Source organism: Oryctolagus cuniculus, chromosome 9 (genome assembly GCF_051225735.1).
Source record: "Oryctolagus cuniculus isolate XC-2025 breed Fujian yellow rabbit chromosome 9, ASM5122573v1, whole genome shotgun sequence".
NCBI lineage: Eukaryota > Metazoa > Chordata > Mammalia > Lagomorpha > Leporidae > Oryctolagus > Oryctolagus cuniculus.
In genome coordinates this window covers 105,763,986-105,791,174 of record NC_142875.1, presented here as the reverse complement: position 1 = coordinate 105,791,174, position 27,189 = coordinate 105,763,986, and the positions used below count along the sequence as shown (strand labels likewise).

General features: G+C 43.4%; 1 protein-coding gene across 50 annotated transcripts in view; it reads right to left on the bottom strand.

Moving 5' to 3' along the window:
• Positions 1-26,048, bottom strand: part of PARP11 (poly(ADP-ribose) polymerase family member 11) — a 46,646-nt gene extending 20,598 nt beyond the window's left edge. For 7 of the 50 annotated variants that reach the window (XM_089303791.1, XM_089303781.1, XM_089303777.1 and 4 more), the window contains exons 1-2: positions 25,805-26,013; positions 23,424-23,477 (exon numbers count right to left, since the gene is read on the bottom strand). Coding sequence is in view for 2 of the 50 variants with exons in the window: in XM_008259681.5 (XP_008257903.1) it covers positions 25,805-25,822 (18 nt within the window). In the remaining 48 variants the exon portion in view is untranslated. Of the gene's footprint in view, positions 1-23,423; positions 23,478-24,950; positions 25,709-25,804 lie in introns of those variants that run through there. The other 43 variants (XM_089303789.1, XM_089303778.1, XM_089303765.1 and 40 more) reach the window with 30 other exon arrangements.
• Positions 26,049-27,189: the final 1,141 nt, after the last annotated feature.

The following is a 27,189-nucleotide window of genomic DNA, read 5'->3' as shown; positions in this document are numbered from 1 at the left end:
GATTAAAGAAAGCCCAAGGCCTCCTGAGCATCGGTTCTTCCCCAGTTTACCAAGCTCCACTGCCATGTTTTCACAGATGAAGAGCTGTTCCTTCTCTCTGTTGCCAAGCTTAACTTCATTCCTTTGCTTCACAGATGCACTGTCTTTCAAGACTCATATTGAAAAGAATGAGAAAACCTATTCTGCAGACAGCACTAAGGGTGTGACCAAGTGACCACTGGATTAATATGGGTATGAACCATGAACTTACACCACAGCAGGAGACCTGCCAGTCTGAACAGAAGAGGAAGGAGACAGGAAGGAATGGACAAGGCTGTTGAACTTGGATTTTACAGGATGGGACCACAGAGCTACATTCAACTGCAAATACATGCTATTCTTCAAGACATGGGAAGAAGGACACTGAAAGCAATGTGGAGATCAACAAGGTTGCCTCCTTGGTTTAAATGAGGGGCAAAAAGAGAAGGGTTTTTCACCTTGCTTTCAAAAAGCAGAATGGCATATCCTGAAACTATGAAAGCAGGACCACCGAAAGCCCTGGGGATGACACAGTCAACCACAACAGGTCCAGAATTCAGGACATTTGCCCCAGTGGGTCTGAAAGGCAGAGCATCCATCCCAACAGATTATAGTAATCTCCAACCTTAAGATCTCATGGAGCTTGCCTGGGACCTGTCATTCCTCTCTTCTTTCTCTCCCTTTTGCGGTAGGAGTCTTTCCTATGCTTACTTCACCACTGTATTTCAGAACTATGTAATTGTTCGGTTTCACAGCCAGAGAGGAATTTGTCTCACGATGAAAAAAAAAAAAAAAAAAACCAACCTTGAGTCTCTTCCATATCTGATTTGGGTGATATTCAGATTAAACGCTGGAACTTTAGAGTTGATGCTGGAATGAGTTAAAACTTTGGGGATGGCCGGTGCCATGGCTCACTAGGCTAATCCTCTGCCTGTGGCGCCAGCACTCCAGGTTCTAGTCGCGGTCAGGGCGCCGGATTCTGTCCCGGTTGCCCCTCTTCCAGGCCAGCTCTCTGTTGTGGCCCGGGAAGGCAGTAGAGGATGGCCCAAGTGCTTGGGCCCTGCACCTGCATGGGAGACCAGGAGGAGGCACCTGGCTCCTGGCTTCAGATCTGTGCAGCACATGGCCATAGCGGCCATTTGGGGGGTGAACCAAAGGAAGGGGAGGGAGGGAGGGAGGGAGGGAGGGAAGGAGGGAAGGAAGGAAGGAAGGAAGGAAGGAAGGAAGGAAGGAAGGAAGGAAGGAAGGAAAAACTTTGGGGATGACTGAGATGGGACAAATGCATTTTGCATGCAAGAATAACATGAATGGTGTGGGACAGAGGCAGAATGTTTGTATGTCCCCAAAATTCCTATGTTGAAATTCTAATTCTCAATGTGATAGTTTATAAGGGTAAGACTTGGGAAGGTGATTATGTCACAAATACAGAGCCCTCACGAATGGGATTAGGGCCCTTCTAAGAGACCCCAACAGCTCCCTTCTCCCTTCTGCCATGTGAAGACCCAGCAACACAGCTGTTTATAACCCAACAAGCAGGTTCTCCCCATTTACCAAAGCTGCCAGCACCTGCGTCTTGGACTTCCAACCTCTAGAACTGTGAGAAAAAAACTCTCTTGTTTATAAGCAACCTAGTCTATAGCACTCTGTTATAGCAGCTCAAACAAAGACATATACATGTTAGAACAAAAGACAACAGCAAAAAGATCATCTTAACACATACAGAAAACAAATTTGACAAAAACCCAATACCTTTTCATGATTTAAAAAAAAGTTATCAATTAGGAATAGAGGGAGAACTTTCTCAACTTGAAAAAGAGGAATTACAAAAACCCCACAGCTAACATCATAATTAAAATTCGAAGATGGAATATTTTCCCTCTAAGATTAGAAACAAGACAAGGATACCTGCATTTACCACTTCTATTTAAATTAGTACTGGAAGTTCTAATCATGGTAATTATTTAAGAAAAATAAAATGCAACTAGATTAGAAAGGGGTAAAGCTATATATACAGTGACATATCTTTGTGCATAAAATTCTTAGGAACCACTATTAGAACAAACAAGTTCACGAAGTTTCAGGATATAAAAATCAATATAAAAATTTCTGTATTTCCAAACATTAACAAGGAACATTCAAAAGATAAAATTAGATGCAGATGTTTGGCACAGCAGTGAAAACACAATTTGGGACCAGCACATCTTAGAGTGCCTGGGTTTGATTCCAGCTCTGCTTCCAATTTCAGCTTCCTGCTATGCACTCCCAGGGAGGCAGCGGGAATGGCCCACATACTTGGATCCCTGTCACCTACACAGGAAACACAGACTGAGCTCCAGCTCCTGGCTTCAGCCTGGCCCCATCAGGCTGTTATGGACATCTGAAGAGTATACCAGTGGATTAAAGATCTGTCTGTCTCTCTAGCTTTCAAATAAATTTAAAAAGAAACTTTTAAGATGAAATTAAAACAATCTCTTTATGAATAACACCAAAAATATAGAATATTTAGGTATAAATTTAATAAAAGATGTGTAAGACATGGGCACTGAAAACATCATTACACTATTGAAAGAAAATCTAAATACAATTTTTAAATTCCATGTTCATGGCTCAGAAGACTTAGTATTAAGATAACAATACCTCCCAAATCTAGATTTAATGCAATCCCTATTGAAATCCCTGCTGGTCTTGTCGCAATAATTCATCAGGTGATCCTAAAATTCATATGAAAATGCAAAGGCCGGTGCCACGGCTCACTAGGCTAATCCTCCGCCTGTGGCGCCAGCACTCCAGGTTCTAGTCCCGGTCGGGGCGCTGGTTCTGTCCTGGTTGCTCCTCTTCCAGTCCACTTCTCTGCTGTGGCCCGGGAAGGCAGTGGAGGATGGCCCAAGTGCTTGGGCCCTGCACCCGCATGGGAGACCAGGAGGAAGCACCTGGCTCCTGGCTTAGGATCAGCGCGCTGCGCCGGCCATAGCAGCCATTTGAGGGGGTGAACCAATGGAAGGAAGACCTTTCTCTCTGTCTCTCTCTCTCTCACTGTCTAACTCTGCCTGTCAAAAAAAAAAAAAAAAAAAAAGAAAGAAAGAAAGAAAAGAAAAGAAAAGAAAATGCAAAGAACGCATAACCAAGTGATCTTGAAAAAGAACAAAACTGGGGGATCCACACTTCCTGATTTGAAAACTCACCACTAAGCTACAGTGAACAAGACAGTGTGGTACCAGTATAAAGACAGACAAATAGATCAATGCAAGAGAACAAAAAATCTAAAAATAAACCCTTCTATCTATGGTAAACTGATTTCAACAAAGATGCCAAGGTATTTCGATGGGAGAGACTGGGACATCTGGAAATCCACATGCTAAACGTCATACACACACACACACACACACACACATCACTCAAAATAGGTAAAAGTCCTAAACTTAAGAGCCAAAAGTACAGAACTCTCAGGGGGGAAAGAAAAACACAAACCATGGAATCTTTGTGACCTTGGGTTAGGCAGTGGATCCCTAGACACAATAGAATTCTTAGGAGAAAAACAGAAATAAGTCATTGTGTCTTTGAGTTAGGCCGTGGTTTCCTAGATCCGATACCAAAAGCATAAGCAACAAAATAAAACCATGGATAAATTAGACTACGGCATTAATCTGGTTTCTGCTGCTACTAAGAAACCACCAGAGTCTGGGTAATCTGAAGAGAAGAGGTGTCTGAGTTAACAGTTCTGGAGGCATCTCCTTGTCTCTGGTAAGGGCCTCATGCAGACAGCATCATGTGGGAAGGAGTATGTGCAGAAGAGGTCACAGGGTGAGACAGGAGGCAGGAGAGTGAAAAGGGGCCAACCTTGCTCTTTTTATATTAAAAAAACTCACTCTTATGAGAGCTAACTGGGCTCCTATTAATTAATTCCTTCCAAGAGAAGTGTCCCCCAATGAACTAATCCCATTGCATGAAGTGGCACCCCTTAAAGTTTCCACCAGCTCTTAATATTTACACTCGAGAACCAAGTATCCAACACGTGACCCTTTGAAGAACATATTAAACAGCATCCAAAGCAACGACATCAAAATTAAAAATTCTGTGTTACAAATGACACCCTTAAGAAAGTAAAAAAGAAACTACACAAAGGGAGACTATTTACAAATATTCTATTACAGAACATAATGGCACACTTTTATAAAGAATATATAAGGAACCTTCAACACTCAAAAACAGGCAAATAACTCAATTTAAAAATGGGCAAAGGATAGGAATAGACATTTCTCAAAAAAAGAGACACAATGGCCAATAAGCAATGAGAAGATGCTCCACACCATTAGTAACCTGGGAAATGCAACTCAATACCACAAAGAAATACTACTTTCCACTCACTGGATGGCTAAAGTTAAAACCAGTAACAGTGTTGTTGAGGATGTGGAGAAACCAGAACCTTCACATTATTATAGGCTATCTACTAGTGGGCACATAAAATCATAAGGCTGCCTTAGAAAAGTCTGACAATGCCTCAAAGTTTTTTAAACATTATATTCCTATGTGGCCCAGTAATCCCCCACCCCTACATTTATATGCAACAGGCAAAAACATACACCTACATGAAAACCTGTGTGCAAATGTTCAAAGAAACAATGTGCATAACCGCCCAAAAGTAGAACAACCTGTGTATCAGTTAACAACCGAGTATGTTCTGAGAAACACATCCTTGGGTGACTTCCTCACTGTGACCATCACAGAGCATACTTACACAAACCTAGATGCTACAGCCAATGATACACCAAAGTTCATGAAAAAAATGGAGCTTAAAAATAAGTTTACTGCAGTGCAAAAATTTCTGAAATCCGTGCACAGCTTAATCACAATACATATTTTTCCAGACTTTTTGAGGGAATTTCACAAAGTTAATGGAAAATGACCATTATGCCTAGCGAAATAAGCCAGTCCCAAAAAGAAAAATATCCTATGTTTTCTCTGACTTGTGGTAACTAATATATTCAGTACAGAAAAGAAGTAATGTGTATAAGTGAAACTGAGATCTGATTATTGTTTATAGCCTTTGTCTATTCTCTTGAGGAATAGTGTTTTTTCTACTTACTACTTGTTGAATTGTTTATGTAATGGATTAAGCTTGTGATTATAAAGTAAACTAAAGTATATCATTGTAAAAATTGAAAGAAAACAAGAAAGGAAGGAGAAGAGAGGGTAGGAGCAAGGGAGAGAGGGAGGGTAGGGTGTGATGGGAAGCATCATTATGTTCTTAAAACTGTATATAAGAAATACATGAAATTTGTTCCCTTTAAATAAACTTTAAAAAGGAAAATGAAATTAAAAGACAGTGTAGACTGTGAACATGGTAAAGACCTCCTTGTGTATATGGTGTAGCCTATAACTCCTAGGGCCATGATGAAAACAATACGAGGTTAAATCAAGCACAAGAGAAAATGATGCAATCGAGAAATGTGGTAATCCCAAGATGTTTGAGGTTGCTGCAGGCATCATACAGGACACTGTTTTACAGTCACCTTTATTTTTATAAGCAGGAGTACACTCTAAATAATAACAAAAAGCATAGTAAATATGTTAGCCAGCAACAGCCAGTTAGCATAAGCAAGAAAATACTGGATGTGCTGTCCTTCTGTATGACTGGCACCACCACAGACTCCTGAGCGATGCGCTGCACTATGATGCTGTGACAGCTATGACATCACTAGGAGGCAGAGATTCTTCAGCTCCATTAAAATCTTAAGAAACCACTGTTACAGGGCCAGCACTGTGGTGCAGTGGGTTAACACCCTGGCCTGAAGCACCAGCATCCCACACAGGCACTGGTTCGAGATCCAGCTGCTCTACTTCCGATCAAGCTCTCTGCTATGGCCTGGGAAAGCAGTGGAAGATGGCCCAAGTCCTTGGGCCCCTGCACCCACGTTGAAGACCTGGAGAAAGCTCCTGGCTCCTGGCTTCGGATTGGCGCAGCTCCAGCTGTTGCAGCCAACTGGGGAGTGAACCATTGGATGGAAAACCTCTCTCTATATATCTCTTTCTCTCTCTCTCTGCCTCTCCTCTCTGTGTATAACTCTTTCAAATAAATAAATAAATCTTAAAAAAAAAAAAAAGAAACCACTGTCACATATGTGGTCCATCTGACCAAAATATTGTTATGCAACAAATACCCTTATTCCTCAGACCTAAAAAGGAATGAGGTACTGGTAAAATGCTACCTGGGTGAATCTTGAAAATATTTTGTTAAATTAAAGATGTAGGATGCAAAATATCACAAACTGTATAATTCCACAGAAATGCTCAGACTGGGCAAATCTAAAAAGATAGAAAGTACACACTAGTGATCTCTTAGGGCTCACAAGGAGAAAGGGTTGTGACAATTAATAGACCAGGAGTTTGGGGAGGTGGTAAAAATATCGTAAATTTAACTATAAAGGCTGCACCACCATGAGAATCGATGCCAGTCACAATCTGGAAAAACACAATCCCAAACACCATAAAACCCTGAATGATAGGATCCCAAAAGATCAAAATCTCTGAAGTCTAAAATCCCCAAAATCACAATCCTAAGAGATTAAAATTCTGAAAGCCAAAATCTCCAAACCTGCAATTCCCAGAGCAGACAAAAGGGGGCCACCCAAGAAGGAGAAAAAGCTGACTTCTGGGGAGGGATTCTCCAGGTGATTGACACAGCAACAAAATTGTTAAAACAGTGTAAAAATATATCACTTCCCTGCACAGGCATTCTTCCTAACTGATCAAACTCCAGCAGCTTTTAACGAATTTAAGTTACAGCTGCTTAAAGAGGCCAGTGAAATGACTGACTGGTTCAAAACTAATTGTGCACAATGGAGTAAGACACACAACAGCATTGCTGTTTGATCACTAGTACTGCTTCTGCAAAATCTGTGGTCTGAATATCAGTGCATTCATATTGAATTTCCACATAACCAAAACAACATGGGAACATGGCACAGAAGATGAGAAAATGCTCTTGTCAGTATACTGTCAGACGAATTACAAAAAGAGCAGTGCCAAGGAAAAAAATTAGTTGTAAATATATTCTCTAAGGAAAATTATGCCCTAAAGCAGCTATTCATTACAATACAGAACTTCAAAATACAACTAGTGGTCATGAAAGCTGGCCATGAACTATCTCCACACAACTGCTCATAATCTATCCCCATGATACACTTTCTCATGTCTCTGAATGTTCTTTTCAGATTGGGAGTGGGAGGGGGGGCGGTGGGAGAAGGGCTGGTTTTCTTTTAAAAATATTTTCCCCAACTGTGTTAAATTGTCAACATTAGTTTTTTACAATTTTCTATGCTATCTAAGTATTTCATCTTTATTTTCAATACTGAGGGTACAAATTGTATAAAAACTTTTGAGTTCTAATTCATTTTATATATTATTGTGAATTTGACTCAGCGGAAAATGCATTATCACAACACAGCCTTTACTTGTAAGAATTACAGGTATTATATATAAACATTGAAATTTCTTCAATAAAAGAAAAGATGCCCTTTTTGTACATCTGTACATCAGTATATGTGAAAGTAAATTGTGCCACTATCATTAGTGTATCTGAATGTTTATGCTTACAAAAATACCTATGCTATTGTTGCCTATTTTATTGGGTAAAGTGGCCTTGGAAACGCTGTCATGTCTTGGGGCCCACACTGTGGCATAACAGATAAAGCTGCCGCCTGCAATGCCGGCATCCCATATGGGCACCAGTTTGAGTTCAAGCTGCTCCACTTCCAATGCAGCTCTCTGCTGTGGCCTGGGAAAGCAGAAGATGGCCCAAGTCCTTGGGCCCCTGCACCCGTGTGGGAGACCTGAAAGAAGCTCCTGGCTCCTGGCTTTGGATTGGCACAGCTCCGGCTATTGCGACCAGTTGGGGAGTGAACCAGTGGATGGAAGACCTCTGTCTCTCTTTCTCTGTCTCTCTGTAACTCTGCCTTTCAAATAAATAAATAAATCTTAAAAAGAAAAAAAAAGAAAAGAAAAGAAAAGAAAAGAAAATGTCATCTTGTTTTCCTGTTTCCCAAAAGTCCGTTTTGGGGCCTGCATTGTTCACAGCAGACTCAGCCATTGCTTGTGATGCCAGCATCCTATATCCGTCCTAGTTGCTCTGTTTCTGATCCAGCTCCCTGTTGTTAACTGTGCTGGGAAAACAACAGATGACAGCCCAAGTACATGGCCCCTAACACCCACATGGGAGACCCAGAGGGAGTTCCAGGCTCCTGGATTCAGCCTGAGTCAGCCCTAATAGTTACAGCCATTTGCGGAATGAACTAGAAAATGGAAGAGCTCTCGCTGCCTCTCCCCCTTTCTTTCACTCTTTTAAACAAATCTTTTTTAAAACTAAAATATCTTTTAAATATTTTTTTTCATTTCTTCAAGAATCATATTTTTGAGATTTTAATCTTTCAAGATTTTAAAATTTAAGGATTTTTGATCTTTTAAGGTTCAACCTTCAGGATTATTGTGTTTGGGATTGTTTCTTTCAGGATTATGGCCCAAATCCCCTGAGAATACATTTTAAAATATTAAAGCATATACTTTGAGTGGATGAATTGCATAGCATGTGAACTACATATCAATAAAGCTAAATCTTCGGAAAACCAATAAACCAAGAATTTGACTCCTACAGCAAAGTGAAAGTGTATGGCATTCTGAATACACACTTCAAAAGCAAAGATTCTGAAGGAAACAACAAAGAAATTCTAGAAAAGGTTAGTTGCCTGAACAGAGAAAATGGATGAAAAGAAAAGTCCTACAAAAGTATGAACAGATCACTTGAAAGGCGTTACAAGGTCTCCGGAACAACACTAGGCCAAGTCAAGTTCTCTAACCAACTCCTGTTCTGCCAGAAACGTGGCTCTGAGACCACAGCATCTTTCACTTTGCCCCCAATATCACGAAGAGTATTATGAAGTCTTAGTTTCTAGACTTTATAGCAGAAAACAACAGGCATGTTTTGGAACAATTTGATTAAGGTATATCTGACTATATACAACTTGGTGAGTTTGGATAACATGGATACACCTGTGAACCATCATCATCATCAAGATGATGAACATATCCATCATCCTCACAAGTTTCTTCATGCCTCTCCCCTTTAGGCAACCAGTAATCTTCTTCCTATCACTACAGACTAGTGTCCATTGCCTAGAGATCTATACACATACATATACTGTATGTACCCATTTCTCTCTGGTTTCTTTAACTCAGTATGATTATCTGAGATTCCTCTATGCTACCATGCATATCAAGCATCAACTCCATGTTATTCCTGAGCAGTAGTCCAGTAAGAGAACATATATTTATATATTTACTATATATTTTATATGACATATATTATATTTTATATTATATTTAGTTTGTCTACTCACATATTTATGGATACCTGGGCTGCTTCCAGTTTTTACCATTACAAATAAAGGTGCTATAATGTTTACCTGCCAATGCACAGCCAAAGGTTCACAGAAAAATATAATTAAAAGATAATACACATTTTCACAAACTTTTTGAAAACCCCTAATAACAAGTCTTTGTATAGACATATCTTTTCTTTTACTTGAGTAAGTACTTACAAGTTCAAAAGCTGACCATATGAAGGCTGTGTTTATATTCTTTAGAAACTAAAAAGTAGATGTGTCCTTTTACCTCCCCAACAGCTATTTGTAGGAGTTCTAGTTGCTCCATATCACCCCTAAGACTTGGTATGGCCAACAGTTTCAATTAGATAGATGTGGAGTGGTATCACCTTAAAGTTTTAATTTACATTTCTCTAATGATCAATGACGCTTAGCACCTTTTCCTGTACTCATTTTCTATCAGCTGCCTTCTTTGATGCAGTGTCCATATCTTTACGTCATTTTCCAAAAAAAATCAAGTTATCTTCTTTCTCAAGACTTGACAGTTCTTAATACACTCTGGGTAGAGGATATATGCTTTGGGGCCAGCACCGTGACCTAGCAGGTAAAGCCGCTGTCTGCTGGTGGCCCGGCTGCTCCACTTTCCATCCAGCTGCCTGTTAACAGCCTGGGAAAAGCAGGGAAGATAGCCCAAGTGTTTGGGCCCCTGCCATCTACATGGTAGACCCAGATGACACTCCTGGCCTCCCCCTGGCTAGCCCTGATGTCACAGCCACCTGGGGAATGAATCAGTAGAAAGGAAGATCGATCGATCTCTCCACGCCCCCAACTCTTTCAAATAAATATATCTTTTTTTTTTTTTAAAGGTGATACATGTGGGGTCAGCGCTGTGGCGTGGCAGGTAAAGTCGCTACTGCAGTGCCGGCATTCCACATAGGCGCCAGTTCAGGCCCCGGCTGCTCCTCTTCTGACCCAGCTCTCTGCTGTGGCCTGGGAAGGCAGTGGAAGATGGCCCAAGTCCTTGGGCCCCTGCACCTGCGTGGGAGACCCAGAAGAAGCTCTTGGCTCCTGGAGACCTCTCTCTCTCCCCTCTCACTCTCTCTCTCTCTCTCTCTCTGCCTGTCTTCTGTGTGCCTTTCAAATAAATAATTAAATCCTTAAAAAAAAAAAAAGATGATACATGCTTTACCAGTATTTTCTCCAATCTCTGACTTATCTTTTCATTCTCCAAACAATGTGTTATGCACAGTGGAAGTTTTAAATTTTGATGATGTCCAATTTATTGTTTCTTCCATGGAGGTAAGAAACCTTGGCCTAACCAGTGCCACAAGATTTTTGTTTTCTCCTGGAAATCTGCAAGCTTTAGGCTCTGCATTTAGGTCTATGGTCCACTTTTAATTTTAATGTGCAAACTGTGCAGTTTTCTTGCATATTCATATTATATGTGCAAACAACTTTTTTCATTGAATCTTACCTTTATAGAGAAAGTAGTTATCTACATATTTGCAAATCTGTCTTTCTACTCTCTGTTCCAATCATCAATTTCTCCATCTTAGGGTTAATATTACATTGTTTTGATTACTCTTAGTTTTGTATTAAGTATTTTTTTTAAAAGATTTATTTGAAAGTCAGAGTTACACAGAGAGAGGAGAGGCAGAGAGAGAAAGAGGTCTTCCATCCAATGGTTCACTCCCAATTGACCGCAATGACCAGAGCTGCACTAATCTGAAGCCAGGAGCCAGGAGCTTCTTCTGGGTCTCCCATGAGGGTGCAGTGGCCCAAGGACTTGGGCCATCTTCCCCAGGCCATAGCAGAGAGCTGGATCGGAAGTGGAGCAGCTGAGTCTCGAACCAGTGCCCATATGGGATTCCGGTGCTTCAGGCCAGGGCTTTAACCTGCTGTGCTACACCGCCAGCCCCTGTATTAAGTTTTTAAATCAGTTGGTGTTAGCTCTTCAACTCTGTCAATCTTTTTAAGAATTGCTTTGACAATTCGAGGTCCTCCAAATTTTGATTAGTATTATATTAAATCTATCTGGAGAGACTTTGTATCTTAATAATGAGTATTACGATCCATGAATGAGTCATAACTCTTTTTTTTTTTTTTTTTTTGACAGGCAGAGTGGACAGTGAGAGAGAGACACAGAGAGAAAGGTCTTTCTTTTGCCATTGGTTCACCCTCCAATGGCCAGCGCACTGCGCTGATACAAAGCCAGGAGCCAGGTGCTTCTCCTGGTCTCCCATGGGGTGCAGGGCCCAAGCACCTGGGCCATCCTCCACTGCCTTCCCGGGCCACAGCAGAGAGCTGGCCTGGAAGAGGGGCAACCGGGACATAATCCGGTGCCCCGACTGGGACTAGAAGCCGGTGTGCTGGTGCCGCAGGCGGAGGATTAGCCTATTGAGCCGCAGCGCCAGCCATGAGTTATAACTCTTGATTTAAGTCTTTATTAACTTTTTTCAACAATGTTTCATAATTTTCAGTGTGCAGATCCTGCATGTCTTTTATGCATGATTTCATATTTTTGAAGCTACTATAAATGGAATTGCATTTCACATCAACTTTATTATATGCTGTCCGTTTAAGGAGATAACACTGATTTTTGTACGTGGGTCCTATATCCAACAATCTCACTAAACTCATTTATTACTTCTAGGAGCTTTTTGCAGACTCCATCACATTTTCCATGTATGTATCATATTACCTGAATAAAGATAGCTTGCTTTCTTTCTTGTAGAATGTTGCTTGCTGTTATTTCTTTTCCTTGCCTTTTCGAAACTCCAATACAAGTCTGATTAAAGAAAGGGCATCACTGCCTCATTCCTGGTTTCGAAGAGAAAATATTCAGTCTTTCACCATTAAGTTGATGTTAGCTAAGTTTTGAAGATGTTCGTAATGTCAAGAGTCTCTACAACCCTCAGGGTTTGCCAGAATTCATAGGCCTCAGAAGTTATTGTACTCATTACTATATTACTACAGTACAGGACACAGAATAAAATGAGAAAAGGAAAAAAGCAGATGGGTGAATTCCAGAGGAACCCACGTACAAGCTTCCAAGTTTCCATTCCCAGTGCAAACACACTGGACACAATTCTCCCAAGTAAATACGTGTGACCAACAGGTGCAAAGTGCTGCTACCCGAGGAAGCTCACCCGAGCCTAGGTGGTCAGGGCTTCCACTGGGAATCAGCCACATGAGCAAATATTACCTGTGTGACTGAACTGTTACTGAAGCACCAAGACGGAAAGCAAGTGATTAACATAAATCATACTGCTCATAAAAACTATCTGGACAAACTAGCTTAACATGACTAAAGACCTCAGGTATACAAATACATTCTTATTAGACAAAACATTTCAAGAGCTTATTTTCCTGGAAATGGGCGTAGGACCATCACAGAAATAAGTTTTTCTTGGGAATGTGCAGAATTTGAGCAGCCCTGGCCTGCTGCTGAGTTAATCCCCTTTCATACACCCCTTATCAGATTTAGAAAGTTCTAAAGTTACTGAGAATTTTAATCAGGAATAGATAATGAATTTTGTCCAGTTTCTTCCACTTTAGTCGTTTATTTGAATTACAATGATTGCTATGCAAATATTAAACCAACATTGCATTCTTGAATAAATACCCTTTGTTCATGAATACCTTTGCTAGATTTGATTTGCTACAATCTTAGCTCTGCAACTATGTTCCTTGCAACATGTTGATCTGCAGTTTTCTTCATTGGCTTTAATATCAGGATAATTACAGTTCACAGGATGAGTTCAAAATGACCTCTCCCTCAATTTTCTGGAATTCTGTATAAAATTAGAATATCTCTTCCTTAAATATTTAGTACAATTTACCAGTGAAGTCATGTGGGCCCGAACTTTTGAAAGTACTTTATTTCTGGCTGGTACCGTGGCTCACTAAGCTAATCCTCCGCCTGCGGCACAGGCACCCCAGGTTCTAGTCCGGGTCAGGGCGCCGGATTCTGTCCTGGTTGCTCCTCTTCCAGTCCAGCTCTCTGCTGTGGCCCGGGAAGCCAGTGGAGGATGGCCCAAGTGCTTGGGCCCTGCACCCCATGGGAGACCAGGAGAAAGCACTTGGCTCCTGGCTTCAGATCGGCGCAGCGCCGGCCACAGTGGCCATTGGGGGGGGGGGGGGTGACCCAATGGAAGGAAGACCTTTCCCTCTGTCTCTCTAACTCTGCCTGTGAAAAAAAAAAAAAAGTACTTTATTTCTACTATGATCTTAAATTCTTTAAAAGACACTGGGCAGGGCTGGCTCTCTGGCGCAGCAGGTTAATGCCCTGGCCTGAAGCACCGGCATCCCATATGGGCTTCAGTTCAAGACCCAGCTGCTCCACTTCCAATCCATATCTGCTATGGCCTGGGAAAGCAGTGGAAGATGGCCCAAGTCCTTGGGCCCCTGCACCCACGTGGGAGACCTAGAAGAAACTCCTGGCTCCTGGCTTCGAATCAGCACAGCTCCAGCAGTTGCGGCCAACTGGGGAGTGAACCTGTGGATGGAAGACCTCTCTCTCTCTTTCTCTCTCTCTCTCTGCCTCTCTCTCTATGTAACTCTTTCAAATAAATAAATAAATCTTTTTTAAAAAAAAATGAAAGACACTGGGTTACTCATGCTATCTATTTCTTGTTGAGTGAGTTTTGGTAGTTTGTGTTTCTCAAGGAATATGTTCATTTTATCCAAGCTGTCATACTGATTTACATAAAGCATTCATAAAACTCCCTAATTCTCCTTTTAATGTTAATTATCCTGTTAGCACTCTCCTTCTCAATATTGGTAATTTCTGTTTTCAGTCTTTTTCTTGTCTTGTGAGAGATTTATCAATGATATTGGTGTTCTCAAAGAACCAGCTTTTGCTTTCACCGATTTTCACTGCTGCTTCCTGTATGAGTGATCTCTTCTCTAACCTTTATTATTTCCTTGCTCTCCTTGGAGTTTAGCTTGTTCTTTTCCCAATTTCTTTAAAAATGAAGCTGTGGTCACTGATTCATGATATTTCTTCTTTTCAATATGGGCATTAACTTAGCTAGAAATTTCCCTCTGCTGTTTTAACAGCAGCCTACAAATACATTGTACTTTTTTTTTTTTTTTGACAGATAGACAGTGAGAGAGACAGAGAGAAAGGTCTTCCTTCTGTTGGCTCACCCCCCCAGAATGGGCGCTACGGCCACAGCTACGCCAATCAAAAGCCAGGAGCAGGTGCTTCCTCTGGTCTCCCATGCGGGTGCGGGGACCCAAGCCCTTGAGCCGTCCTCCACTGCCCTCCCGGGCCACAGCAGAGAGATGGACTGGAAGAGGAGCAACCGCAACTAGAACTCGGCGCCCATATGGGATGCCAGTGCCGCAGGCAGAGGATTAACCAAGTGAGCCACAGCGCCAGCCCACACTGTACTTTCATAGTTTGCTTTCCTTTAAAAAAATGTATTTTTTAAAGATTTATTTATGTATTTATTTTATAGGCAGAATTACATAGAGAGGAGGAAAGAGAGAGAGAGAGAGCGCAAGAGAGAGAGAGATGTCTCCCATCCTCTGGTTCACTCCCCAAATGGCCACAATGACCAGGGCTAGGCCAGCCTTAAGACAGGAGCCTGGAACTCCATCTGGGTCTCCCATATGGGTACAAGGGTCCAAGTACTTGGAACATTCTCCACGACTTTCCCAAGCCCATTAGCAGGGAGCTGAATCAGAAATGGAGCAGCCTGGACTCGATCCTGGGCTTGTATGGGACGCCAGTCTAACAGGCGGTGGGCCCTATCCACTGCACCACAATGTCAGTCCCTTCCTTTTTTATATAGCTGACCCACACACTACTTTTAAACGTATTATTTACGTAACAAATACTTGGAGATTTTACAGATACTTTTTTTGTTATTGATTTGTTTAATTCCATTTTGGTCAGAAAGCACATCTTTAAAATCATATGATTTGAATTCTTTTAAATTACTTGTGACATGTTTTATGGCCCAGAATACCATCTATCTTGTTAAATGTTCTCTGCATAGCTGTGGGGAAAAAAACACATGTGTCAACTATTGGTAGGTAGTATTTTCTATAAATGTCAATTAGGTTAAATTGGTTGATAGTATTGTTCAAGTCGTCTACATCACTGCTCATTTCTATCTACTTATTCCATCAATTATTGAGAAATAACTACTGAAAACTCCAAATTCAATAAGGGATTTCTGTACCTCTTATTGCTATTCTAATATTTTCATTTTATGTATTCTGAATCTCTATTCTGAATCTCTATTATTGAAGTCTATAATATAAATGCTGAGGACTATTACTGATTAACTGACCCCTTTATCATCAGGAAACGATATTTGTCCCTCAAGATACCATTATCTCTGAAATCTACTTTAATAGCAACATACAACTCAAATTTTCTTTTAATATAATTAGCATTGTGTATCTATTTAGTTTTATTCTATTTATCTTCATATTAAAATGTTTCTTGTAGACAATTTACTTATGTTTTTCATCCAATCTGATAATCACTTTTTAAACAACGTTTTTAAAAAAGATTTTATTTACTTATTTGAAAGTCAGAGTTAAGAGAGAGGTAGAGGCAGAGAGAGAGAGAGAGGGAGAGAAAGGAGATATCTTCATCCACTGGCTTACTCCCCACATGGCCACAAAGGCCAGAACTGGGCCAGATCAAAACCAAGAGCCAGGAGCTTCATCCATGTCTCCCATGTGGGTGGCAGGGGCCCAAAAACTTGGGCCATCCTCTGCAGCTTTTCCCAGGCCATAAGCAAGGCTTATATGGGATGCTGGCATCACAGGCAGCAGCTTTAACCAGCCAGGTCACAATGCCAGCCCAGACAATCTCTTTCAATTGAGGCATCTGGACCATTTTCATCTGATACAATTATTGACATGGTGATATTCAAGTTTATCATTTTGCTATTTGCTTTTTTCGATCCACTGTTCTTTGTTACCTTTTTAAAAATCTTTTTTATATTCTTTTGGATTGTTTTCAGGATTCCATTTTATGTCATTTGGTGAATTAACTATAACCGTCTATACACCCTAATTTATTTCTTCACTTTCTTTTTTTTATTTAGTTATTTATTTATTTGAAAGGTAGAGTTACAGACAGTGAGAGAGAGAGACAGCGAGAAAGGTCTTCCTTCTGTTGGTTCACCCGGTGCTGTGCCGATCCAAAGCCAGGAGCCAGGTGCTTCCTCCTGGCCTCCCATGCTGGTGCAGGGCCCAAGCACTTGGGCCATCCTCCACTGCCCTCCTGGGGCCACAGCAGAGGGCTGTACTGGGAGAGGAGCAACCACGACTAGAAACTGGTGCCCGTATGGGATGCTGGCGCTGCAGGCGGAGGATTAACCAAGTGAGCCACGGCACCGGCCCTATTTCTTCACTTTCTATACACTGACACGCACTCTACCTTCTCACCCAATCTCTTCCACTTCCCCACCACTTAAAACCAACCAAACAAAAAACACTTGCTAGGATCTCTAATGAGTTTTACACTACTGAATCCAATGCTTATTTTTCAATTCTCATCTTTTTGATCTCTCAATAAAAGTCAGCTTACCCTGTCCTGAATTAGTCTTCTCTCGGTTTGCAGGACATCATGTTCTCCATATCATCTCATATTTTTGTTCAAATTCTCAATCTCCTTTGCACCTTGAGTTCTACTCAGCCTATAACTTTTAGAGCTCCTCATTTCTCAGTCTCAGCCCCTCTTCTTTCTCAGCATACCAAAGCATGGACGTCAGAGATTAAGAAACAGTTCATGGCATTTTCAGAGGCAAAGGGAATGAAAGAAAAATGTTCACATATAATTCTGCGTAAGATGAATGATGATTCACCACTCACTGTAACAGCCCATTATTCTGAGTTGGTCAGCTCATACCAGCTAGCATTCAGTAAATATGGTGGAGGAAAACCACATAAACTTGCACATCACTTCCATCCAAAGCACAAAATCCATTTGCTGTGTTGGTAAGGACAGAGAAGAAAACAAGATAAAAGAAGCATCCCTCAGCTAAACAGATAAAGTCTTAACACTGCTGAGAAGCTTATCAATTCAAATTTAAGGTCAAAGTTTATGCCTGAGGAAAAACAATCTATTGACAAATTTATTAAATGACTCTAATGGACATCACATACCAGTACCGTCAACAGCACATGATACAGAAGAACAAATACTATCACATGAGTGTTTCAGCATAAATTTTGTTTTACAACTAGACAAGCTACTTGTAGAGGAAACACCAATCAGTCCTTTCTCTCTCTCTTGTGCACATGCACGTGCACACACACACACACAAAGTATATGAGGTAAAATTAACATTTTTGGTTCTGTTTCTCAGCAAAAACTCAACAGTACATAGGAAGATAGTTTCAGTTTAGACACGAATACTTCTGTACATTGTGACAGGCTGGAAAACATGCAACATGTTCAAAATGGACAGACTGTGCTACACAAGCAGCAAGAAAAGGTGCTGCAATGTATTACTAGAAGATTCTTTAAACATACAAACAGTTAAGAGTCAACAGTATGCCTCCTGACTACAACTGAGCGTTGAGGAAAGCAATGGAAACTGAATACCACCAGATCTTAACTACTCAGAGTACGTATTCTCAGATGATGTGGAAAGAAACAGCAGTGCCTGCAGGATTACTCTTCCCACTTGAATTTGCTAGCTGTCACAGCAAAGTGCTGACATAAGCTTCTGAAATGAAGGATGAGAAAAACATTTCTTCACAATGTTGATAATACCAACAAAGTTGTTCTATGAGTTCCAGTAGCCTGCTTACATGGAATGCAGTGTGTGTGTGTGTATATATATATAATTTTTAAAAAAGATATATTTATACTCAAACCTACTCCTTCAGGATCAAAATACCCCAATTTATAGTGTTGTGAATAAGCAAGCCCAAATTGTCCAAACTCACCAAACTATCATGCAAATGGCTCAACTGCTAGGGTGTGACTCTTCCTAAAACTTGATGCTTTTCTTCACTCCTTAGAGAGTGAGTCTGATTTCACTACTGTGGATTTACAAAGATCACATCCAGCTGTTACAAAATAGGAGGAAATACTTTCCAGAGGCCGAAGCAGTCAAAAAATTACTTGAGAATCCATTTGTTCCCATCTTCCAAACATTCACATCTCTAACTATTTCATATTATAAGCTTGTCAATTTGGCAACTTGACATGACACTACAGAGTGAAGGGCTAACTTCCAGTAATTTCTGTGTTTCATCTTGATTTTCTAAAATACCTCACAGAACCAGCCAGCCTAAGTTACAAATCTTCACAATCTCTAAGTGTGGAATGTAATTTTTGTAGAAATACATGGTGAAAAATTAAAGTGTCCAGGTCTAACCCCTGTCTCAATCTATCATAGATCAAATAAATACTTTATAAGAGGCTGCAAAAAAAAAACTTTTTAATAATAGAAAAATTAATTTTTAAAATATCTTATTGTTTAATACTGGTGGGTTTGAACACGTGCTCAAAGTTTGAAAAACATTTTCCTAAGCTTCTCATCTACTCCCAAGATTCTAAAGGCCATCTACAGATACTGAGATCCAAATTTCAATTTTTAGCTCTGCCTTCTCCTCCAAGCTCAAGTCACCAACCTATTCAACTGCCTCTACCACTTAATGCCTCAAAGGCACATCACACCCAGTGGATCCAAAAGCAAACTCTTGATATCTATGACAGATCCTCTCCTTCCCCAGGCTCCTCCTTCTCAGTGAAAATCTCTTCTCCTTCCTGGCTGCCTGGGCCAGAAACTTGGCATTCACCATCCAAAGCTCGGCTTGAATAAATTTACTTCTCTTCTTTCCCACCACCACACACTTAGTCCAGATCACCATCATCTCTCCTGGACTGAGTGACAGCCTCCCAGCTGGCTTTCCCCGTCTCTGTGCCTCTTACTGCCATTGGGTCTAGGAACCACAAACTCAGTGGCTTACAACACACATTTTCAAGCTTCTAGATGTTATGCGCATGCCCTGGCATGTGGCCTCCCTCCACCGCCACCAAGCCAGCAATGCTTACACCTCTTTGACCACTCCTTTATAGTAATTCCTTTCACCATCTTCTACTTTTAAGGACCTGTGTGAATACACTAGGACCCCCTGAACAACGTAAGGCAATCTCCCTATCTTTAGGTCAGAAAACTAGCTTGTTAATTCTCCTTTGCCAAGTAACTTAACACATTCAGATTATGGAGATTTGGATATGGATACTTTTAGAAGGCTATTAATCTACTACCATACTAATATACAAATCACTTCCTTTTTTAAAAGATTTGTTTATTTATTTATTATTTAAATGGCAGAGAAAGAAGTATCTACCATCTGCTGGTTCACTTCCCATATGGCTACAACAGCAAGGGCTGGCCCAGGCTGAAGTCAAGACCCTGAAACTCCATCCTGTTTCCCACGTAACAGAGTCTCAAGTACTTGAGCCACCCTCCTCTGCCTTCCCAGGTACATTAGCAGGGAACTGGATTGGAAACAGGACAGCTGGAACTCACACTGACACTCCCATATGGGATGCCACTGTTGCAGGTGGTGGCTCAGCTCACTGTACCACAACGTCTCTGTCTCTATAATGCATTCTCTGCAAAGGTCAGAGTGACCTCTGTGTAAAACAAAAATCTGTGCATGCCACTCCCTATATAACATCCTTCAGTGGCTTGCCACTTCCTTGAGAATTCAAGATTCTGACCATGAGCTAAGTCACACTTGGCTTGGTTCCTACCTATCTCCTGAGCTTGCCTCGGGCTTCACTGGGCTCTAGCCACACACCTTCTCCCTGGTCCTCAAGCACCAAGTGCTGTCAGGTCACAGGGTCTCTGCTCACCCTAACACTGCTGTCTGAATGGCTGTCCTGCCACCAAGCCAATCTTTACCTGGCTAACTCTTGATCAATCCTTCAGATCTCTGTTCAAGTGACTTTCACAGGGTGCCCGCCCTCCATTTCCCAGTCTAGTGCTGGCTCCCTACACTGTCACTCTGTTTTTTCCCTCACAGCTTTTGCCACAATTGAGGCTAAATGTCATTAATATAAGTATTTGTTTAATATGTGCATACCTACTCCAGACTGAAAAACCGTAAGGGCTGGGGTCTTGTTTGTCACCACCATAAATCCTGGGACTTAACACTGTGTGGCTTTTAATACATGCTCAAAAAGTAAGCCAGTGCCATTACATGCTATTTCAATAGCAACTTTAACCCTTAGAAGGTGAGGTGCACACCCAAAGATGTCATCTTCTACGTCAGCATTTTAGGCCAGCTGGGTCACACTCAGTCAGACTTCCTATCCCTTTCCTTAACCCTCTATTATAAACACGTGCCTCCAGCCTGTATCCCAAATTCCATTTTCCTCCTTAAAACTACTAAGACTTGGCATTGTGCTGCACCTGTCATGTCAGCCCTGGGGAGAACACACTATTTCCCTGCTACTTTACTGCTCAGACATCACACCACTAGAAAGAGTTCTAAAAGCACAACCAGCTGGTGCCACATCAGTCACACTTCTGTGCAGCTAGCAATCTCTCCTCAACTCGGACTCCTTGTGGTTTTCTTCACAGTCCCTGTCCACTCTCTTCAAATCCAAAATCCTCGGCTGGACTGGCAAGAACATGGACTCTGGAGCCAGAAAGTTCCAATTTAAAACCTGGCTCTGTCCTTACTAGCAAGGTCACCAAACTCTGAGTCTTAGTACCATCACTACAAAATGAGGGTAGCTTAGCAGTCCCGACATCACAGATGCACTAAACCCAAGCTGGGCACTCTGCTTATCAATGCCTAGGGCCAGCGGTCACTGGCAACCACAGCGCTCTCTCAGTTCATGCCAACGCCGGTGCTCTTCTGCTATTAACACAGCTTCCTGCTGAAAGGTTTCCATTTCCCAGAAAACAGTCTGACTGCTCTGAGCCTCCAACGGGCCATGCTCTAAGTCTGATACACTGTTAGAACAATTGCAAGGACTGCCAGACAGGAAGGATCAGAGTAAATGAATGTTCGTCCCATGTAATAAACCACTTTCGGGAACACAGCTTCCTGGACACCATGTTCTCCAAACTTTTCGTCTCTAGCAGCACGCCCCATCTCCATTCTCACCTCAGCCTGCGGGCATCCCTGTAAAACACTGCCTGGCTCCGAGCAGTTACCATGCCAACAACCCTCCATCCCAATCCTCTGAAGATGCCCACACTGAGACTTCAATCGTCAGATAGGCACTGTCTTCACTCACTGCTTTATCTGAACCATACTCACCATTCTCTTCCACCCCTATGGGCTTTGGTTATTTTGCTTCCTTTGATCTTCCCATAAGACCACTTCCATAACTTGGAAACCTGATCCAAACCAAACTTCGATAAACCCTCCTAGTTCCCCAGACGCTCTCTGATATCACTCTCTCCTACCCAACTACACTGCAAGCGCCCTGAGGGGCAGGCTCTGACCTGATCCATGTTTGGATCCCCACCCCACCCCCACCAGTGTCTGGAATGGTACTTCCGTTACATGTAGCAAGTGCTTACTCTCACTGAGGGACATGAGTGAAGGACCTATGGCTGAGCAAGTCTAGATTAGACGGTAAGTCTGGAGCATCAGCGGGACAGCAGTAGAGCTGTCCACCCCCAGTTCCAGAGGCAGGCCAGGTCCAAAGACAAGCCTATGGCAGGCACAGTCACCAGGTCACATCTGAAGCTGCAGAGCTCACCAAAGTAGGATGCGCTCAGAGGAAAAGAAAGATTAAAGGGAGAACATTTCAGGGGTAGGAGAACGCAGTGCAGCTAAATCAGGATTATAAATTAGGGATTAAATCATAGAAATAAGAAACTCAATGGTCCTTGGAAACCAAAAAGGGAGAGTTTTGAGGAAAACCCCTCGTGGCATCAAAGCGTCAGAAAGATAAATGAAGGCACGTGTGCTGCCTCTGGATGTGGTGGTTCAAAGACCCTCGGCGACCTCCTGGCAAGGGTTAAGGGAGGAAGTAGAGCTCAAAGAGCCGAGAAATGACCCCCAATGACAAAAAGTGCAAGACTGTTCCTTTTTTTTTTTTTTTTTTTTGGACAGGCAGAGCTAGACAGAGAGAGAGAGACAGAGAGGAAGGTCCTCTTCCTGTTGGTTCACCCTCCAACGGCCACCACGGCCGGCATGCTGCACCAATCCGAAGCCAGGAGCCAGGTGCTTCTCCTGGTCTCCCACGCGGGTGCAGGGCCCAAGCACCTGGGCCATCCTCCACTGCACTCCTGGGCCACAGCAGAGAGCTGGCCTGGAAGAGGGGCAACCGGGACTGAATCCGGCGCCCCGACCGGGACTAGAACCCGGGGTACCGGTGCCACAGGCGGAGGATTAGCCTAGTGAGCCGCAGCGCCAGCCAAGACTCTTCTTTCAAGAAGTTTGACAGCAGAAGAAACAGAATCATAATGTGAAGTGGATCCAGAAGCAGCTATGAAGGCAAAACAAGAGAAAAAGGTGGTCCTGCAGGGCGTGCCGTGCACTGACATACACATATCCTCAGCGCCAGCAGCAAGGATCAGAACCACGCAGAAAGGAGACATGGGTATTAACCACGTCATTGCAGTCACCTCAGTGAAACCACTTTCTCTCCCTCCGCTGCCTCTTCAGATTATTCTAAAACTATGAGCGAATAGATGGAATAGAATTTGGGCAGAGCTTATCACTTCCTATAAAGTGAGGTGTTATTACAGCAAGCGACAGTTTGTCATTTTTCCACCTCCCTCAGGAGAGCGACAGAAAGAAGCTGAGAGTCCTCATATCTAACATATGGTCCCAGGGAACGGCTTCCCGGAAACTCAGCGCAGACAGAAGAGCCGAATAAAGTCAGGGTACACAGGGCCACGGTGAGACGGAAACGCCAGCAAGTCTGTCCCACGGTCTGCAGCACTTTCTGAACCCGGGAGTCGCCTGTCACAGGCTACCTCCGCGCAGGTGGCTGGAGAAGCACCAAGAGCTCACGTGCAAACTGCTGCTTCTGTCATCCAGCCTGCCTCGCAGGAAGCTCACGCTTACCTCAGGATTCCCGGTCAGCGGAAGGCATGGACAGAATCATCACGGGCCTCACGTCTGTCTCGAAAAATAAAACAGAACTGTGACCCGAGGTAAGGCTGAGTTCTCGCGGCTTGGGTGTCCTGCTGTGGTTTTCGGTTTTTCACCCCCAGGGGAATGTTGCAAGGTCAGTGGTGATGGTCCACAGTAAACCACTTCATGAGGACCGTCCACACAGCAGGGAGGCTGCCTCTGAGTCAGCCTTGTCGTACCAACTCCTCAAAACACTCGTGAGTTAACGCAGGATCGCACAGTAGGTCCAAGCGCAAAAGGAGCAACACCAGGTGGGCAGCAGGTCACAGGCAGCACACAGAGGTCAGGGAGGCCACCAAAAATATACAGGGGGAAACTTGGAGTAGTTCGTCAATTAAAACTGTTAACAGAACAGAACTATCTTGTTCAATGGAAGAAATGGTGAACAGTGATTTAAATGGGTCAGTAACGCAAAAGCCATCTGCATTTATCTTTTAAGACACACTGTGGTTGGGTTTTGGGGGATTTTTAAAACTCTCCCCAAATTGTGTTTGACTCAAGGCAACATTAAAATTAATTTTTATCCCATAAGCACAGCACAACAATCAAGCTGCCCCTTCTACTAGAAGAAAGTAGCAAATTACTAGAGAAACGCACATGTAAAATGTTGAGTTTTAAAAACTAACAGAGCACATGGACCGCATTCACATGCCCACCAGGAGCTACAGTGGCCACGGGTAATAAAAGCTGCATTGTAGACATCAGAGTGGCATCCAAATGTGCGTTATGTGTGGACGGTTCACATTATTAACAAAAATCAACTTATTCTGCTGAAATCAAGCAAAATCATGAGTGATTTCAGTGAAAACTGAGGGTCTTTTTGTTAAATGAATGAGATAATGATATAACAGACCAAACATAAGAGGTAGTCACTAATGTCTTTATAACTCTCACAAACAGAAATGATCCAACAGCAAATTGTGATGTGTATGAGAGAATGAACAGTGAGAGCACAGAACTTTCTAGTACAGCAGTGACCCAATCACCGCTGTGAATTCAACAAGTTTTTACTGAGGATCTACTATGGGCTAGGCTGTTCTGAGGCTGAAGACACTGGAGCAACCAGGCCAAACTGCACGGCCATACGGAGCCAACTATGCAGTGAAGGATTTAAAACATGCGACGTTGAGCAAGTCATATAACTGGAAAAATCAAGAAGAAAAGGACTGCTAATAAACTTTTATATACATCTACATAGAAACATTTATGGACTTCTATAAAATGAAGAACACTGAGAGTGAAACTGAATAGATAAGCCTACATAATCAGAGAGCGCATTCCCATAATTCTAAAGTGTCTTTGCTAAAATCGGATCCAAACAATTACCTTCCTCGAAGGTGGTTTGACGATCACTGTTACCCGGTGAGCCGGCAAGGAATTACAAAGTGAGCATACCAAATCCAGGCCGGCAGGCGAGCTCGCACTGGGTAAAAACTTAAAAACACCAAAGACACTCACCGGCAACCCCCTCTGCGGAAATATCCTCCAGAAATGGGAGGAGGGCGCTGCTGATCGGAGCCAAGGAGTTCAGACAACGGAGGGCATAGCAAAGCACATCTGGGCTAGCGGCACCTTCGCAGCCCCGCGGCTCGCAGGAACGCGCTTCTGCCCCTCTTCCGGTCAACTCCCCAGCCCAAGGGAACACCTGCGGGGTTACCAGGCCGCTTCAACCGGCACTGGACAGACGTGGACTCCGCTCAGGGCGGGCTGCTCTCGAAACCAGCAAACGTAAGAAAGGCAAGTAAGACGGAAATCCCCCCGCGGACACCAGGCAAACGCCACAAAAGAGCAAGGGGACGGACCTGCGCCCGGAACGGGCAGGATGCCCAGGGCGGCCCCCCTAAAGGAAACCTCCAAGACCCTCAGCCTCCAGGGGCTCAGGGCATGCAAACTGACCCCGGTGTCATCGTGAAAGGGAAGGGAGGACGGACGGCTCCTCGGAGACCGCCTCGTTCTCCGCGGGCAGCGAGTACTGAAACACTAGGAGCTTCGAAGGCCACTTCACGCCAGTGAACCGGCAACAAGACACCAAGTTTGGAAACAGCAGTGAGGGGACGACGGAGGAGAAACCACAAGAAGTAAAACACGCCATTGTAATAGGAATGTAATACAGCGCCGGCGAACCACCAAGCCATCCCCGCCGCTCAAAAGGCAGAGCCTGCTGAGGCCATAAAGGCCGGGACCTTCGGGTCGCCGGAACTCAACACCCAGTCTCCAGCGGCTGCGGGGGGAAGAGTTCCCGGGAACCCCCTCCCCTCCCTCTCGCAACAACTCCGCCCACTGGGCCCGCCCCGTCCCGCCTGGCTACTCACCGGATTCGCTTCCCACATAGCGGTGGCGAAATCGAGCGGAGAGAGCCTGGAGGAAGGGGCTGGCCTCGGGGTCGGGTGTTGGGTTTTTCCGAGGGTTCCAGGGAACCAGGGCACACAGAGGCAACCTTTACGGAGACCTCCCTTCTCCCCCTCCCTGTCACAAGCCAGCGTCTTCAGACCACCGAACCCCACGACTTCCGCCCTGAGCCGGCCAATCAGCGCTAGCCCCGCCCCGTCCCCCCCCGGAAGCCCGCCCCGCCCCTCTCGCTCCCTTCCAGGCTGGCGCGGGAGGGTTGTCAGGGGCGGGGCTTACGAATTCTTGTGTCTTGGTTGTAAAGCAGTTTAAAGATCTTCTAATCGGCCAGCCTTCCAAAGTTAAATCCCCGCTGCTGCATCACCAGGAAGTCGTCTACAAGCCGCGGCTGGCGGTATTGCCTTCCTACAGAACCGATACTTATCGATTCCTAAGTGCGGCGGCGCTCTCGGCCAATGGCAGCTGAGACAAAAGTCTGAGTTTCCATTTCGTCGTCCTCGGGACGGAGATGATGATGCTGTGAGGTCTGAGGAAACCTCTCGCACCGTTTTTGGCATCCAGTCAGGGTCGAGCCCAGTGCCCGCTATACTCAGACCCGCTAGCGACAGACCCCGCCTGGCCCGTATAGCGTCCCTGCCCTCAAGGGCTTTGGGACCGGGGGAGGGAAACAAAAAGTAAGAAATGACACAGCGAACTGTGGGTCAGCGGTGCTGCGGGGCCCGCGGAGCCCCTGGGAGGTTCTCCCCATGCGGAGTAGCGAGAGGACAGATCCCCTACCTGGGGAAGCGGAGAGGGAACAGCTGGCCGTGCGTCCTTTCGGGCTTTTCTACAAACCACCGCCACCACAACACGGCATCAAAGCAGTAGATCTAGAACCTGATTTGTTTCCCCCGCTGAATATCTTGTGGATATCCTTGCAGGCTGCATGTATAAATCTATTTAATCATTTTTAAAGTGGCATTCCAAAGTGTGGATGTGTGCTACACTCACACAAACACCCTTAAGATCACCCACTGATACTCGTTCAAGTGGTTTTCAAACTTCTTACTATACCAAAAAATTCTGTAAGAAGTGTTCTAGTACGGATGTTTTCTTCATATTTGTAGAAATGTAATTTCCCAGTAAGATATTATGGGAATCTTTGCCAAACGATTAACCACTTGCCCTGATACCATTTATTGAACAATCCATCAAAGGATGGATTATTTATGTAAATTTGCTTGCAAATTCATATACTCACATATACATATATATTTCTGAACATCCTTGCCTGTTCTGATAACTATACACTTATTCCTGTGCTACACACAATGTTATAGTTATTAGAGTTTTATAACATATATGCCCATAA